Below are 13,119 nucleotides of genomic sequence, written 5' to 3' on the forward strand. Positions count from 1 at the left end.
ACCACGGCTATGGGATGGCGCACACGCACTTGAAAAAACTATCCTACGAAACGGTAAATAGAAAATAAATGCAGTAGAGTTTATTAAGATATTCAATACTGCATTCAGTCCCTATAGCATACATAATAGACTACTAGTCTACGTGTGTTTTATAACTTATAGTCAGCCACTTGAACAACCTTTAGTTTTAAACTCATTATATAGAACCGAAAATGTTCTTATATTTTATCAAATAGGCTAAAACAATATATTTGTTAGTATGCACTACGCCATTTGAAAGTATGGTCTACAACTAATACGGTCCTTATAAATGGGGTACTAAAATAACAAAAGATGTCCTGCCCCATGGGTGCGTTTGGGGCGGGCAAGCCGGTGAGACAGGTTTGAGAGGGAGACCAAAGGGAGACCAATCCTTGTCTGCGAGTAGGAGAGCCGTGAGTCACTCTGAATATGACTGACGTTTAACTTTAGTTTACACAGCAAAACCAGTGTGCAAAAGGTGTATAATTCTCAGAGTTAAATGAACACTGGTGGGAATTTTATTGTGTAGCCTCAGCCTGCCTGCTTACCATAATGCCTTACACAGACTACTACTACATACAGCCCACTTCCCATGCTATTTCCCCATCAGTGACTCCCTCGACTATTGTGTCACCGTGTTTGTGATACTAGCCACGGGCAAAGTCTCCCCAGTTGACCCGCCCCCTTACCGTATATGCAGTCACTAAAGAATGAACCTGCTAGCCACACCTGCCTACTAACTTTTCTCTCACCTAACAAGCAGAACTTCTTGTCAAGCAGGGGATCGTTCAGGATCGTCTACTCTGGTTGCTTTCGGCGACGGAGCGGGATTAATAGTAGGTATGCTCTCTGTACAATAATATTAAGTATGGGTAGACTACCCTGAAGGATCGCAGTTTAGACTGTCCCACAGGAATGTTTTGGCTCTCACCTGAATCTGAACAGTTGTCACGGCTGTGAAAACTATAATCGCATAGATACTAGGGGAAAAGTTTCAACTAGTTCAATTTAAGCCATTGACCATTTCATACTGTTTTTATAGTCTCATAGTTAGTTAGACCATTAGACCTATAGATTGTATTGCCTGCCTGGCTAAAATGTGTTATTCAAATAGGTGATGGTGGTGGTGCTTATGTAAGTAGGCACTAGGCTAGGCTATCATTTTTTGTAGGCTATTGTCTGTAATATGACACACCCATGATAACAAGTGAACTTTGCTTTTGGAAAATGGGAGTTGAATTTGACAATAACATTTATTTTTCAGAATCCACTGAAGACTGTATTGACATACAGCAACAAAAATGAGTTATAGAGGCACAGAGAGACTAAAGACAGACACTTGAATAAAATAAAAGTCAGACAAAAAAATGTCTGGGCAAAGTAATGTAATCACAGAATCCGGAGCAACCCATAGTCCTGCTGTAATCCAAATATCAGAGGCCAATAATCAACAGCATGCAGAGAGTACTGAGGGGACAGATGAAGAGAAAGATGACAACATTGAAGCAGGAGAGCTGATAAAAGTGGTGGAGAAGGAATTCCACAAGGAGGAGCAGGAAGTGTTTGGCTCTGCTGTTTTGGAACCAAGCACTTTGCCATGGCCAGGAGACGAGATGAGAAGGCTGGAGATGGACAACAAGGGATTGTTATCAGAAAACACAGCTGAGAAGATTGAGATGGACCAGGATATGGGTAGAGGAAGCCAAGACCTGTCGGAGGACCAAAGTCAGCCAGATAGTGACGGAAAGGGAAAAGCCAAATGGAGGGAGAGCATGCCTGAGGGAGAGAGGTGGAGGGACGAGGTCATGGACAGGCGCGACAAAGGTGACGGTTCATTGGCGGATGACGAGGAAGAAGAGGACGAAGAACCAGTGAATTGGATGCCAGAGAAAGCTGCTTTGGTGTTCACTCCGCAAGTTAACATAGTGCATCAGTCCAGCAGAGAGCTTCCCCAGGAGAGCAGTCAATATGTTGACCAGGACATTGAGAATGAGCTGAAGACCGAAGACCCAGCCTCAGCAGGCCAGCTGTACTCAGAGTGGACAGGAGATGACAAGTATAATGCATGTACGTATGTAGACTGATAACTTGTACTAACTGAAAGTCTAATGGGATTAATCAGCCTAGTTAATATAGACCAGATTGATTTGTGATATGTACTGAAAACATTGCTCTAAGATACATACTGGTCAGGTACACATTTCACCAGATGGCATGAAACAAAAGAGCATCCTTTGTTTTCAGGGGAATGTGATTAGGTAAATGTAAAAGAACAAACCAAAACATTAATGAAACATTGAGTAAAATAACATTTTAAAGTAGTAATGTGAAGACCAACATATCAACATGAAAGATTATAACATTTAAAAAAGGGAATAATATAGTAAACTCATGTCATAATAGGTTTCGAAGCAAGTATTGTTCAGGTCCATAGTTTTCTGTTAGCCGCAAATTGCAACACTAGATTTTATTTTAATCGGATGAATCTAGGGTTGCAATACCTCCCATAGGCAGCCAATGCATCAAAACAGTTTTTTGCTATCTGATTGTATTAAACGGCATCAAACTCACCAATATTGCAGGGGCTGTATGGAAAGCTTGGAGTATCCTCTTTCTATCTGCAAAGTGTTTGTTTCATAAAAATCCACCGTAGACATGTTAGGAGCTACTTCCTATCAAGAAATTGGCTTCAGGTGATTATTTTTTCCAAGTGCTGGAGTTTGGAAGCGCTTGTGGGAAGTCACTCAGCGGTCCTGTGCACCACCTGGTTCTAAATGTCACAATGCAGGAGGCAGCGGGACGCTGCGTAAATAGAAGACGAGCGCTTCCGAAGTTCAACACTTAGAAAATAAACCATGTCTGCTCGGATTTCTTGACAGAAAATAAATCATAACAATTCTACGGTGGATTTTTCTTAAACAAACACTTTGCAGATAGCAAGAATAAATTCCAAGCTTTCCATAGAGCCACAATATTGGTGAGTTTGAAGTCGTTTAATACAATCAGATAGCAAAAAAAAAAAAAAAAACGTTTTGATGCATTGGATCCCTATGGGAGTTATTGCAACCCTAGATTCATCCGATTAAAATAAAATCTAGTGTTGCAATTTGCGGCTAGTTTTCTGTCTTTGACTATTGAGATCAGGGAGAATGGTTTTGGCTGCTTCCCGGATACGCTTGCACATTTTGGGCTCAGAGGGATGGCCATGGCACCCGCTTGGATGTACATGACCTTTGCAAAACATAAAGGTTTGGCCTTTGCAAACCACGTATCATCACCTTTGGAGTCCCCATATGGTTGTCACAGTATGTGCTGCTGTACTAATCCTTTACCATACAGTGATAATCCTCACAATGAGACATACTGGGACATCCCTTTGTGTCTTCCTCTTATCCTAAACATTTGTTTTCGTTCTGCTAGAAATTAAAAAAAAACAATAATTTAATACAATTCAATGGTGGAAAGAAAATGATGGTGTAGAAAATGATGTGTAGAAAATGATGTGTTATTTTTTTCTCCTTGCTTAGATGTGAATGACAATGTGTGCGGTGAAAAACTTAAACTTGCTCTGGGGACAGCTGCCGCAGCTGTCATCTTCCCTTTCCTGGTGTGGGGGGGCTATGCTCTCCTTCCCTTCGATGTACCCCCGCTCAGGAGCGCCCCCGTTAGGCTGGTGTACACGTTACGCTGCTCTTTCTTTGCCGTCATCCCCATTGTACTTGGTAAGATGTTAACTGATTTTACTTAATTTAATGTGTTCAGTGTGTCATTTTAAATATAACATTTTGATTCATATTTCAAATATATCCATTGACTGTTTTTATTTATATATAGCTTGGTATGCACAAATGTGCAATCCTACACGGCTAAATGGCTTTCCTTATAATTTACTGGATGAATTAAGATATGTTGTGTCATGCTATAGGTTCCGTAATGTAAGGTGTTGGCTAATGCTTTGTAGTAGACAAAATGTGTGGTGCAAGGACCCCCCTTCAGTGTTCACACCACAGCTATGCACAAGACTGTCTACTAAAGTAAATTATAACACCAAATGTACCTTTCTTGGCAAAAATGCTAAACAAAAGCGAACACTCAAGGAATAAACAACTCACGCACCTCCCTCCCTTTCTGCACGCCTACGCTGTTGTTCTGTCTTTCTGCAGGTGTGCTGGTGCAAGGGGTGGCAAGGCTGCGGTACAGTGCACCGAACCCCCTCTACGAGGGCAAGCTGGAGAACAGGGAAGTGGTCGTCCACTGGCACTATGTCAACGAGTCACTGAGCCTCTTCCTCGTCTACTTCCTGAATCTAGCTGTCATGGCAACCTACATCAGCCAAGACCTCCTCAAGCTTGTGCCCCTGCTCACTATAATATTTGCCTTTGGCAGGTGTGTGTGTGTTGTGTATGAGTTTCAACACTCGGTCTATAAGATGGCATTGATTACATGTTTGTCAAGAGATTAATCATATCTCTACCAGATTTATCATCTCTACTAGATCTACCAGATTAATCATAAATCAGTCTTACAGTATGTCCTACAGTACAGGGTGTAAACATTTCTCCTGTATGTCTAATACATTCTCAAAATCCATTATTTTTCTCATTAAGAACTATCTTGTTTTCTGTCATACAGGTTGATCTACTGGGTCTGTCTTTCGCTGGGCAGCAATGTGAGGGGGCTGGGATTCGGTCTCTCCTTTTTCCCCATGTTGGTCATGCTGGGCACCAATCTGTACTACGTATGCTCATCACTTGGAGAAGAGTCAATCTTTGATGTAGCACCTCCCACCACGGCCCCACCTCCCATGAAAAGGTGGTGGGGTTAAGGGATGAAGTCTGGGGCAGTGTCCATAGAAGCAAGGCGATAAGAGAATACGTACAATGCAATGCTTTTTGTTTCATGACACATCAACATCAAAAAGGCATCTTGGGTTTTCATCCTCATTAAACATTCAATGGCATTGGCAAGGGTTCTTAAAGCAGACCAGCCCTCTTGAATTCACAGAATAACACATTATTCTGGGTGTGTCTCTAAATACGTTGTGCCAGTCCTGATAAACTGAAGCAGACAATGCTGATATATTCATACACAGCAGATATGAAGGAAAGATGGGAAGACATTAGAACTGTTAGTCACTGGCTGACAAATAATAAACCATCTGGTTTGCACAGAAATCATATGAAGTGTTTGGAAGAACTTTTTTTTAATACTATTCTTGGCATGTCGTTACCTAGCAAGCTCAGTGAGATTGGCATCATTTGGTTACTATGGCAAAATGTACATGTTCTGTTCCTCATGGGTCAGAGGAATGCCCAGACTACATGCACATTCTGATTTTAAGAATAAATACATTCTAAGCACACCAAAGTATGGTTGCCAGCTCATAAGCATAATGCATTTCAATGGAATTCTTTATTCTTTTTTTGAGAAATCCGCTAATGGCAGATTTCTCAAATCTGCTCCATTCTCACTGAAATGCATTGGGCTTTTTTTTACGTAAGTGTCAAATTATGAATTCATGTTTTTGTTTTTCAATAGGGAATCTGTACTACAGGACAAAGCAGTAAATTACAAACTACAGTACATTATATGCACATGCTGTCATGCTCTTTGAAGTATTCACTTTCTAGGGTTATGTGGAATACTGAATTAATTGCTAGTATTGTCAAAGAATAGTTTTCTAATGACAAAAGTCATGTGATATTGGAAATTGTGTGATCTATGTGACACAATGTATGTATTGATCAATTTAAAAACCAATGTTTACCATTGGCTGATTGTTTACGTTTTCTACTGGATTAAAGGTTTTTATCCTTTTGTCCACAGAAGCACATTACTTTTGTATATTCTTTGGTGTTTGATGTAACTGTCTTGAATGGTTTTATCAATGGAATTAATTTCTATTAAAAATAAATTATTCAAACCTTGGATGAATTCTAATTCATATTGGCAAATTTGACAGCTCAGGTAATTCTCACTGATCAGTGATCACCATTAGTATTGAGGCATAATTGACCATACGCTGCCTTGTATAGAAAAGGGCCTTGAATGCTACCTTTTTTGATGATTCAAGCATGCATTATTCAATTACAGGCAGTGAAGAGTGGCAGTATATATCCACAAGTTTCCAACGTCCCATCGTGCATTGCGCAGAAGGTGCGCACGGCCAAGTGTGATCTACAAGCTCACAACGGTTGGCGCGACGTGAGCTTGTACGTCTGCTGTTCTCCGGATGTGTCCCACACATCATTCTACAGTAAATTCTCGCGGAAACATTTGGACAGATGGATAGAAACTTTATGATTTGCAGCAACGGTGAACCAGAAAACAGCCCAAAACTCATCACAATTATTACCATTATTAACAACAAATAAACCAGATTCATACACATTTCACTCAAGTTTGTCTATTTAATATATAAAATACGGTAAAACATACGCAAAAAGGATAAGGTTTCAAGGGACTTGGATACTTTGGTACAACAAACACTTTTTTTGTAAAAGCGGTATAGAATTTTAGTAACATATCAGTGCATACTTTGTATATGAAAATATACACAAATTGTATATCATTCTCGAAAAACAACAAAAAGAAATATTTCTTTACAACAAAACCCAAAGCAGACTAGCTGAACACAATATATTAGCTATAAATTTCCTCTTTAGTATTTCATATGCTACATTTTTCTGAGCCGTTTTAAACTCATTTGTGATGCATGTCCTTTATCAATATGGTATGTAACATATTTTTTGTTGTTACTTGTTGCTATCCCATGCATGTACATCTTTCAAATTTTATGAATTGCTAAATTTCAGTTTTCCCCCATTTTATAAATATATTCTATATCTTAATTAAAACTGCAGCATTTAACTGGTATTTTCCTTCATTGCATTTGCTAATACCACAATAACTGATCGTGCAATTTTTAGCAAGTTGTTTAAAAAAAGGAAACCAGTACTATATATGTATATGATAAGGTACATCAAATAAAAAAAAAGAAAAACTGTTGGCTATCCTACACAAAATAGCAATGAAATAAAAAGCTCCATAATAATATCATCATAATAATAATAATAATAGACAATGGAACTGTCACCAGCACAAATTAACAATCCAAAAATAGTGAGATTCTAAAAAACATTGTACACAACAAGAAATAGGGGTGCAGGTTTTCATTTCTCATATAAGATTGTCTTGAGACTAAATTGCTAGATTGGACAGAGAACCTTTTGTACATGAATGACCTGCATATGGCAGGATGTCGAAGCCAAATGCTGTGGTGTCACATATTTCACTCGACCACCTGCTCCCATGGAGCAAAGTCTTTCCGTTGAAATGAGTCTGGTTCAAAAAGGGAAATGGCCATGTGACAGTTATTATCCCTAATAGAGCAAATGCATAAACCTGGCATCCTACATGGTGAGAAGGTAAAATGACCTAATCGTGGAAAATATTGTGATGCTGGATGCCTGTCAGCAATTGAACTTCTGCATGATTTCCTAGTTCCTACCATACTGACATAACATGGTATTGTATCACGTTGACATTTTATCAATCTCACACACTGCATGCAACACTATACAGCATCGGTAGCAGGGTGGGGGTGTTAATTCATTGTTAGCTGCCCCAAAAAAGTGCAAACATCAGCATCTGCTCTCACATTTTAACAGCGAGGAAGATACACTGCAAACACTGCATTGCACTATGGGAGGGCCCAGGACAAGCCATGCTGAACATCCATTCAGGAGTCTGCTACCTTTGTGCACCTGGACCATTTCTCCCACCATTATCCCCTACAGACTTAGCACTGCTGCAAGAGAACACACATAACCCATGTTTTTGAGTAACTAGCACAACATGTTTACCTGCATGCATGATCTGTAGAAACCGATGCTGATTGTATACAGTTTTCATATAAAATCTGTATCCTATGAGAACTTGGCAGAATTCTACCTCTTAACAGAAGTTTGTTCATGATATTATGCCTTTTCAAGGTAGAGTCTAGACATGTTATGCTCAATGCATAGAGCCCAGATTTTCATGATTTCAACATCAGTCTTAATTCTATGAAGAAACAAGGTATACTAAGTCTTCACATTATTCAAATTTGAATGTCTGTGTCCATCTGGATTTCATCCACATTTTATGTGGCTTTTGACATCAAATTTTAAAATCGGTGGTTAGAGAACATAGTGACACCACAACCAAGCAGGCCTCTGTGAGTGAGAGACAGAAAGTGCACACACCATCAACACTAGCATAAAATAGGTTACTGAAACGAGTCCGATTCACCAGCACTAGCATGTGTGGCTTAACCCCTGCATCGTAGCTCGAAACATATCAAATTCACACTCATATATGCAAACAGATCCACTGAGAATTAACACATTGCTTGTTTTAGGGATACCTAGCAAAGTCTATGCAAATATATTCATATGTACATACACATCGTCCAAGCTGAAAAGCTATTTTACTTTGCTGCCAACTGAAGCGGTAGAAATATAGAAAACGTCTGTTCCTTTCACTTTTTGAAACACCACAAAGAGCTAAGGAGAGCTAGTAGATTGCTAGAGGGTGGACATCAAAGCTTTTTGTATAAGGAGTGATTTTATACAAAGTCAGAATTCCTACTTCTGGACTACCAACAGACCCTCAAAACAGATTTAAAATACCAACAGATAAAGAACACTTGGACTGAAACTTGAACCAAATACTTCCCTACCGAAAGCCATCGGAGGCTCCAATAACTCTTGACTACATGTTTAAAGTGGATGGCATCTAGCTCCTGTTGTTAAGCTTTTATTACGCTGGCTGGATTTCTGGTGCGGCAACTTCCATCCACGGTCTATAGGTGGCGAGGTGTGAGGACTGGAGAAGCACCCAACCGAGGAGAGAGAGAGAGAGCTACGGCCCGACTCAAAGCGCTTTTTATTTTGCTAGCTTCACAAATAGTATCATAAGTCACTGACTGCTGTGGGAGTGTCAAGAGTGCAAGTGATATTCTCCGGTGTCCCTGCACCACGTGTGAGAGGCATTTGGCATTTTCAAAGAGAGGAGGTTGATATTGGCACTCTGGCGTGGTGCTTGGGTCTTTAGCCCTGCTTGGTCGCACGCGTTGACCGCAGAGTGCCACCTGAGGGCTTTGGCCCAGGGAGGAGGTTGGTAAATGTGGCAGGGGGAGGGAGATCCATTCATGGTGAAGTATTCTTACCCGGAAGCCCGTCTAAGGCTCTTTGTCCAGTGCCAGCCACTATGTTGAGCCAACGGTCTTCACAAACCATACTTGTCCAGGTACAGTGGCTTCCAAAAGTGCATATTGGAAGGTGTATTCATGAGAATGAATGGTGCTCACTGCAAGAAATGACACTCGATTTGTAACAGCGAAAAGTGGACAGTCAATATGGTGTTCAAAGTTCCATGTGGACAGCCAGCCTGTGTGCCACTGTGCCACCAATCAGACTGTCAGCGACGTGGCAGTGCTCAGTGTACATACATAAATGTGACAGGATCTAACCACATAGATTCTGTTTCACGATTGGTTTAAGCACCAAAACCATGTGAAAAGGTAAATGTTTTTTCTGTTAATCCTTTTGCATAAAGTCTTCAAAGCAAGCCTCAGTTCTGCCAAAAAAGAAAAGAAAAGGAAAAAAATAAAAATACTATATGGGAGTCTGTTCATTCAAGCCACATTTGCTGTGAGGTTCTACCTTCTCTCTATATTCACTGCCCTGCCACAGACACAAAATCTTACTGGGCCACACCTCTCTCACTCAGAGCATGCCCCCAGATTATTATTATTTTTTTTTCAATTTGTTTTGGCAAAGCCTCAAAGGTCTGGACAAATCAGCGGGGTAGGTGGGTGTACAGTTTTGGACAGAGGCAGATGTGTGATGATAGTGTCATTTGGCAGTGGGGTTGAGGCAGTGGATGGGAGGGTACAGGGATGAGCATGTGGAGGTGATGGGGAGGTGTTTAAGTGTCACCAGGACTGCAGGCGGGCGTCCCCGGTCGGCCTCTATGTGACCCAGCCGTCCAGTCTCATGCGCTTCACGTTACCGCCCTCCTGCTCCGACTCGCTCTGCACTCTAAGCAGCTCGGTGGACGGGCTGAAGTCAGAGGGCAGGGATCGCCCGGCAGAACCCGCGGCGGATCCCACGGTGCCCGTTGCCGTGATGCCGCCCCCTGCTCCGGACTCGTCTCGATCGCTGCCTTCGTACGAGCTGGCGTTGCTGCTCACACTGTCGGCGGGAGAGCGGCCGGTCGGGGGCTCCAAGCAGAGCAGGGAGCCGGGGTACTGAGGTGGCGCGGTCAGGACGCTCCCTCCGGAGGTGGACGCCGGCGTGGTGGAAGAGGATGGCGGGCAGGGCGTGCTGCGGTCCCGCCCGGGTGAGACAGGCTCTGACTTGATGCTAATGTTGGAGTTGGTGTTGGTGCTGACTGTCAGCATGGCGCCTTGAGGTATGTGGGTCACAGGCCTGAAGGATGAAGGATAGACAAAGAGAGAGAGACAGAGAGAAGAGAGTGGAAGATGGGGGACAGAACATATGAAAAAAGAAACTAGAGGAAAAGAAAACAGAAAACCTTTTTTTCTTTTCATTTTTTATAATTGCCAAGTCACTGGACAGAAAGCGTACATGAGTAACTGGCGCGTCATTCGAATGTCAGACAAAAAGAAGAAACCTGACAATTACAAGGCACAGCACCGACAAGGAGAAGCCACATCAACTGATTCAACAACCCAGTCCATTCCAAGCACTTTCCAAGCATATGCAATAAATAATCTTGCACCCAAAAATATCCACAAAACAGCCCAAGAAGCATGAAATGATTTGCATGACTGGTTGATTTGCCATGAGTCAGCTATGTTGTGAAGAAACTTCAAATTAAAAGAATCCTGGGGCTAAAGAGCTACAGTATGTCGCTTTCCTGACTGCAGACATAACTGGACATGCTTGGGGAGGGGGGGGGGCAGCCAAAAGCGCACAAACACACAGGAACAGGAAGTGGGATACAGTACCGGCCCAACCACTCATCTCTACCCAAGAGCAGGTTGGACGGAGAGCCAACACTGTGGGGAGAAAAGAAAATGTTGGAGCCTGCATCCAAAAGGAAAAGGTGAATTTGAAAAAGCATGTGGGGGAAAACCCAAGAAGAAGAAAACAAACAAAAAACAGACTTCTCTGTAGTCATAGAGCTTGGATGGTCTACACTAGAGCAACATTAGATTCACATCAAAACATTCTACTTAGCACCAGGGGGCTTTTATAGTCATAAGCTATGCTGAAAACACAACTTATTCGATGGGAAGAGACAAAAATATCTTTCTCACTTGGAGAGGGAGGCTCTTGAAATCTTCCCACAAAAGATGATTGTTTGAAATAATGAATCTATCATTATTTCATCCTCATTTTCCCATATCTTTCTAAACATCACAAGACGGAAGGTCAGGGAGTTTGTTTTTGTTGAGTTTTAATCTTGTTTCAGCCTTAAGTCTTTTTGTTACATAATTTGTATCATATTTTAGTCAATTTTACATTGAGCAAAATTCTGATATCACTCAATTATGTATGAAATCAATGATATTATGAAATAAAAGATTCACAAGCAGACAAGTTTCCACTACAGCCAGTCAACACTCTTGCAACGTTTCCATCAACTTAGCTTCAGACACAAGAACAACTTTTTGCTGGCTAGCTGCTCCACTCTACAACTATAATGTATTAAATGATCAGTATGATCACATCATATGAGTATACCGTAGTATCAATAAACTATACATAGGCACAGAGTTGTAGCAGGTAGAAAAAATTGAGCTAGAAATAGGTACAGTAATTGTTATGGTTAATACAACTGTGACTACCTTCATGCAGATTGAGTTATTTTGTGTGTGTGTGTGTGTGTGTGTGTGTGTGTGTGTGTGTGTGTGTGTGTGTGTGTGTGTGTGTCTGTCTGTGAGAATGTGTGTGCTGTGCAATCACATGTATGCACACATATATCAGTTTATTCACTAATAAATGGCAGCCGAAAATCAAAAGGAAGACACAAAAAGTCCCTTCCATCAAAAGGTGGGCTAAAGAGTGCCACAGACAAAGGTTATGACATGTGACTAGGGCTGGGCGATATGGACAACACTTTTGACCAAATTACTCAATATCAATATTGTGACAATAAATCTCTCTATATATTTCTTTTTTCAAATAGCAGATTTACAAGTTCACAACGCGTCAGTAGCATGTAGATCTGCTATTTCGATTATATTTGAACATATTTGACAATAGTATAAAATAAGTTTTAGTGGTTAAAACCAAGAAAAAGCGACACTTGAGGGCTTTGCACACAGGCCTGTTGCGTTTTTTGGCCGTTTGCTGAATCATTAAAACGCATTGGATTTGGTGTGCAATTCAGTGCGGAATTCGCACTGCGGATCCGAAAAGGAGTCATAAAAGGAGTCAATGAGTTTTTACGCATGCGAAAAGACGCACAAATCGAACTGGGTTCGATCAGGAAAAAAGCCACATGCCGCACGGCAAATTCGGAGCAGGTGTGCAACTGTGCATGAGGTCATAGAGAATCATTGGTTTCTTTAAAAAAAAGAAAAAACGTCTATTTTTTCTGTGCGAAAAATCACACCTGTCTGCAAAGCTCTTTATGCCATATCACAATATTACGATATGGAATATCGCAGAGACAATGTCTAGTCTCATATCAATATAATATGGATATATTGCCCAGCCCTACATGTGACACACTCCCACGCACACACACTGGTTGGCTGTTCACCTCAGATTGGCAGCCAGACTGGAGACCTGGCTAGACAGCTCGCCGCTCTGTCTGTCCACGCCCCACATGCTGTGGACAAGAGGAGAAGAACATACTTCAAGGTTCTGCCGCAGAGCCCGACCAATGCCAGATTGTTGGGCCCGATCTTGGTGTTGGAGAGTCCCAGACCTAGACCAGTGGTTCTCAAACGTTCAAATTTCAAGGTCTTCCCCTTAACTCTGACAGTGTGCAAATGGAACCAAATGGACCCGTCAGGGTTCATTTGGTTCCATTTGTACACTGTCAGAGTTAAAGACTTGTATGGGTCAATTTAGACCC

At 41.4% G+C, this 13,119-nt stretch overlaps 2 protein-coding genes across 6 annotated transcripts in view; one reads left to right on the forward strand and one right to left on the reverse strand.

Annotated features, from left to right (window-relative positions):
- Positions 1–726: 726 nt before the first annotated feature.
- tmem79a (transmembrane protein 79a) lies at positions 727–5,610 on the forward strand. 2 transcript variants are annotated; one of them, XM_080734978.1, is made up of 5 exons: positions 727–857; positions 1,286–2,088; positions 3,549–3,743; positions 4,185–4,407; positions 4,654–5,610. In XM_080734978.1, the coding sequence occupies exons 2-5, from the start codon at positions 1,389–1,391 to the stop codon at positions 4,844–4,846; spliced, it is 1,311 nt and encodes a 436-aa protein (XP_080591104.1). In that variant the 5' UTR covers positions 727–857; positions 1,286–1,388; the 3' UTR covers positions 4,847–5,610. The 2 variants fall into 2 exon arrangements, with proteins under 2 accessions (XP_080591104.1, XP_080591103.1); XM_080734977.1 differs by having other exon boundaries at positions 729–861.
- Positions 5,611–6,437: 827 nt separating this feature from the next.
- Positions 6,438–13,119, reverse strand: part of LOC308292112 (myocyte-specific enhancer factor 2D homolog) — a 32,212-nt gene continuing 25,530 nt past the window's right edge. For 2 of the 4 annotated variants that reach the window (XM_080734365.1, XM_080734364.1), the window contains exons 10-12: positions 12,802–12,870; positions 11,039–11,089; positions 6,438–10,496 (exon numbers count right to left, since the gene is read on the reverse strand). In XM_080734365.1, the coding sequence (XP_080590491.1) occupies positions 10,037–10,496; positions 11,039–11,089; positions 12,802–12,870 (580 nt within the window). In that variant the 3' untranslated portion in view covers positions 6,438–10,036. The remainder of the gene's footprint in view (positions 10,497–11,038; positions 11,090–12,801; positions 12,871–13,119) is intronic. The other 2 variants (XM_080734367.1, XM_080734366.1) reach the window with 1 other exon arrangement.

The sequence above is a fragment of the Nannobrachium achirus genome, assembly GCF_963921795.1.
Source record: "Nannobrachium achirus genome assembly, chromosome: 10".
Lineage (NCBI taxonomy): Eukaryota > Metazoa > Chordata > Actinopteri > Myctophiformes > Myctophidae > Nannobrachium > Nannobrachium achirus.

Bases quoted from the DNA above. Each gene is read 5' to 3' on its own strand.
- tmem79a (XM_080734978.1), top strand. From the start codon at position 1,389: ATGTCTGGGCAAAGTAATGTAATCACAGAATCCGGAGCAACCCATAGT. The intron at 2,089-3,548 runs GTACGTATGTAG...CTCCTTGCTTAG, and splicing joins AGATGACAAGTATAATGCAT to ATGTGAATGACAATGTGTGC. The intron at 3,744-4,184 runs GTAAGATGTTAA...GTCTTTCTGCAG, and splicing joins CGTCATCCCCATTGTACTTG to GTGTGCTGGTGCAAGGGGTG.